The sequence below is a fragment of the Taudactylus pleione genome, unplaced genomic scaffold (assembly GCF_031769625.1).
Source record: "Taudactylus pleione unplaced genomic scaffold, aTauple2 ptg000329l, whole genome shotgun sequence".
NCBI classification, from domain to species: Eukaryota; Metazoa; Chordata; class Amphibia; order Anura; family Myobatrachidae; genus Taudactylus; species Taudactylus pleione.
In genome coordinates, this window is record NW_028284730.1 from 9,390,268 (window position 1) to 9,392,104 (window position 1,837).

The 1,837-nt window shown below is 33.2% G+C and overlaps 1 protein-coding gene across 1 annotated transcript; it reads right to left on the reverse strand.

The window, feature by feature from the left end:
• Positions 1–490: 490 nt before the first annotated feature.
• Positions 491–1,420, reverse strand: LOC148509337 (olfactory receptor 2K2-like). Its single transcript, XM_088443461.1, has one exon. The coding sequence runs from the start codon at positions 1,418–1,420 to the stop codon at positions 491–493; it is 930 nt and encodes a 309-aa protein (XP_088299587.1).
• Between the last annotated feature and the right edge of the window lie 417 nt (positions 1,421–1,837).

The window sequence follows — 1,837 nt, forward strand, 5'->3', positions numbered from 1 at the left end:
ATAGCAATTACTGTAAAACTAAAAACTCTAATCCTTAAAATGGTATTGCCCTGCATGTACTTAGGATCTTTTCCCAGGAATGACTGTACCAGCACCACTCCCAATTTACTAAAATGTTGAACTCTTCCTTTACAGCCTAGACCAGCTGCAATAATACCTTTGATACCAGTAATGTGTGCAATCACATTCTGTCTAATATCTCCATATAGTCAAATTTGTACTGTATCCAAAATATCTGTAATTTCTGGAAATTCACCCATGATAGGTCCTATCAAGAGAGTAATTCACCAATTCATGTGGGTCTTCTAAGGAGCAGCTACATTGCTGTGTGTTTTGAGTGGTAGGGCTAAAGTTTAAATGTTGCTAAACTTTGGAGTTTGCCTTAAAACTATTACTAAATAAACCATTTGCAAAAGAGAATCATGTCACCCAATACCTAATATCTTGGCAGCCTATGTTCTGAATCTTAATGCATAGTTTAAATCAAGGATTACAATTTTTTCTTCTTTACTAAATTACGAGACAGAGCACTAGTTACATCTTTATTTCTTAGGCTGTATATTAAAGGGTTCAGCATGGGAGTCACTGCAGCATAGAATACTGAGAACACTTGGTCAAGTAGTTCTGAATTTCCTGAGGATGGGGCCATATATGCACACATTATAGTGCCATAAAATATTGTGAGAACAGTAAGGTGAGATGTGCAGGTGGAGAAACATTTATTTCTGCTGTCTGCTGACCTAATGTGTAAGATGCTCTTAAGGATTTTAGCATATGATAAAAAACTTAGCAGGAAAGGAAATGGCACAAAAATCCATGCTGCTATATATACAATTATATTAAAAAAATGCACAGAACAAGCAATTTTTGATATGGCTTTACACTCACAGTAGAAGTGATGAATCTTATGTGACTGGCAAAATGACAGCTGTGTAGCAAAACTTGTAAGAAATAAAGAATTTAAGTTTCCAGACACCCAGGTTACACACAAAAGCAGGACAATGCTTTTCTTATTCATTATAAGGTGGTAGCGTAAAGGGTTACAAATAGCCACGTATCGATCATAAGCCATGACAGACAACAATACAATTTCTGTGCTGCAAATAGAGTTGTAAAAATACATCTGAATGAAGCAATGTATAAATGTTATAAAGTTATCCCCAGTATGCAGAATGTACAGTAGTTTTGGGAGGGTAACAGTCAGGTAGCAAATATCTACAGCTGATAGATTCCCAAGTAATGAGTACATGGGAATATGTAATTGTTTATCAACTAATATGAGTGTAATTATCGCAGCATTCTCCAGAACTCCAGTCAAATAAATCAGTAAAAAGACAGTGAACAGAAGAGGCTGCCTCACTGCATCAGTGGAAAATGCCACAATCTGAAATCCATCAGTAATTGTTTGGTTGTTAAACATCTTGTAAGTCTAAAAAAAACAACAACAACATATAGTATATAGTTTTAATTTTACTTTATTTGATCAGTTTATAAAGTGAAGATACAAAATTAATAATTATATATACAGTATATATAAAATATACTGTCTTGAGTGTTTGCATATATAGGAAAGTGGCTAATATTTTGGGTCACTTTGACATGATCATTAGTGAAGTTTAAACCCTTAAACTACTGTATAAAATTGTTTATCAGTTAAACACATGTTTATATATTGTGTATAGGAAGCTACAGTATGGGTTCCACAAATGCAATCATTTAAAAAAAAAATCTTATTTTGAACTGACAGTTGTTAAAATTAATTTCCAAAACTGCTGCTGCTACTACTACTACTACTAATAATAATAATAATTCTGATTTAGTAATTGTTATAATTAGC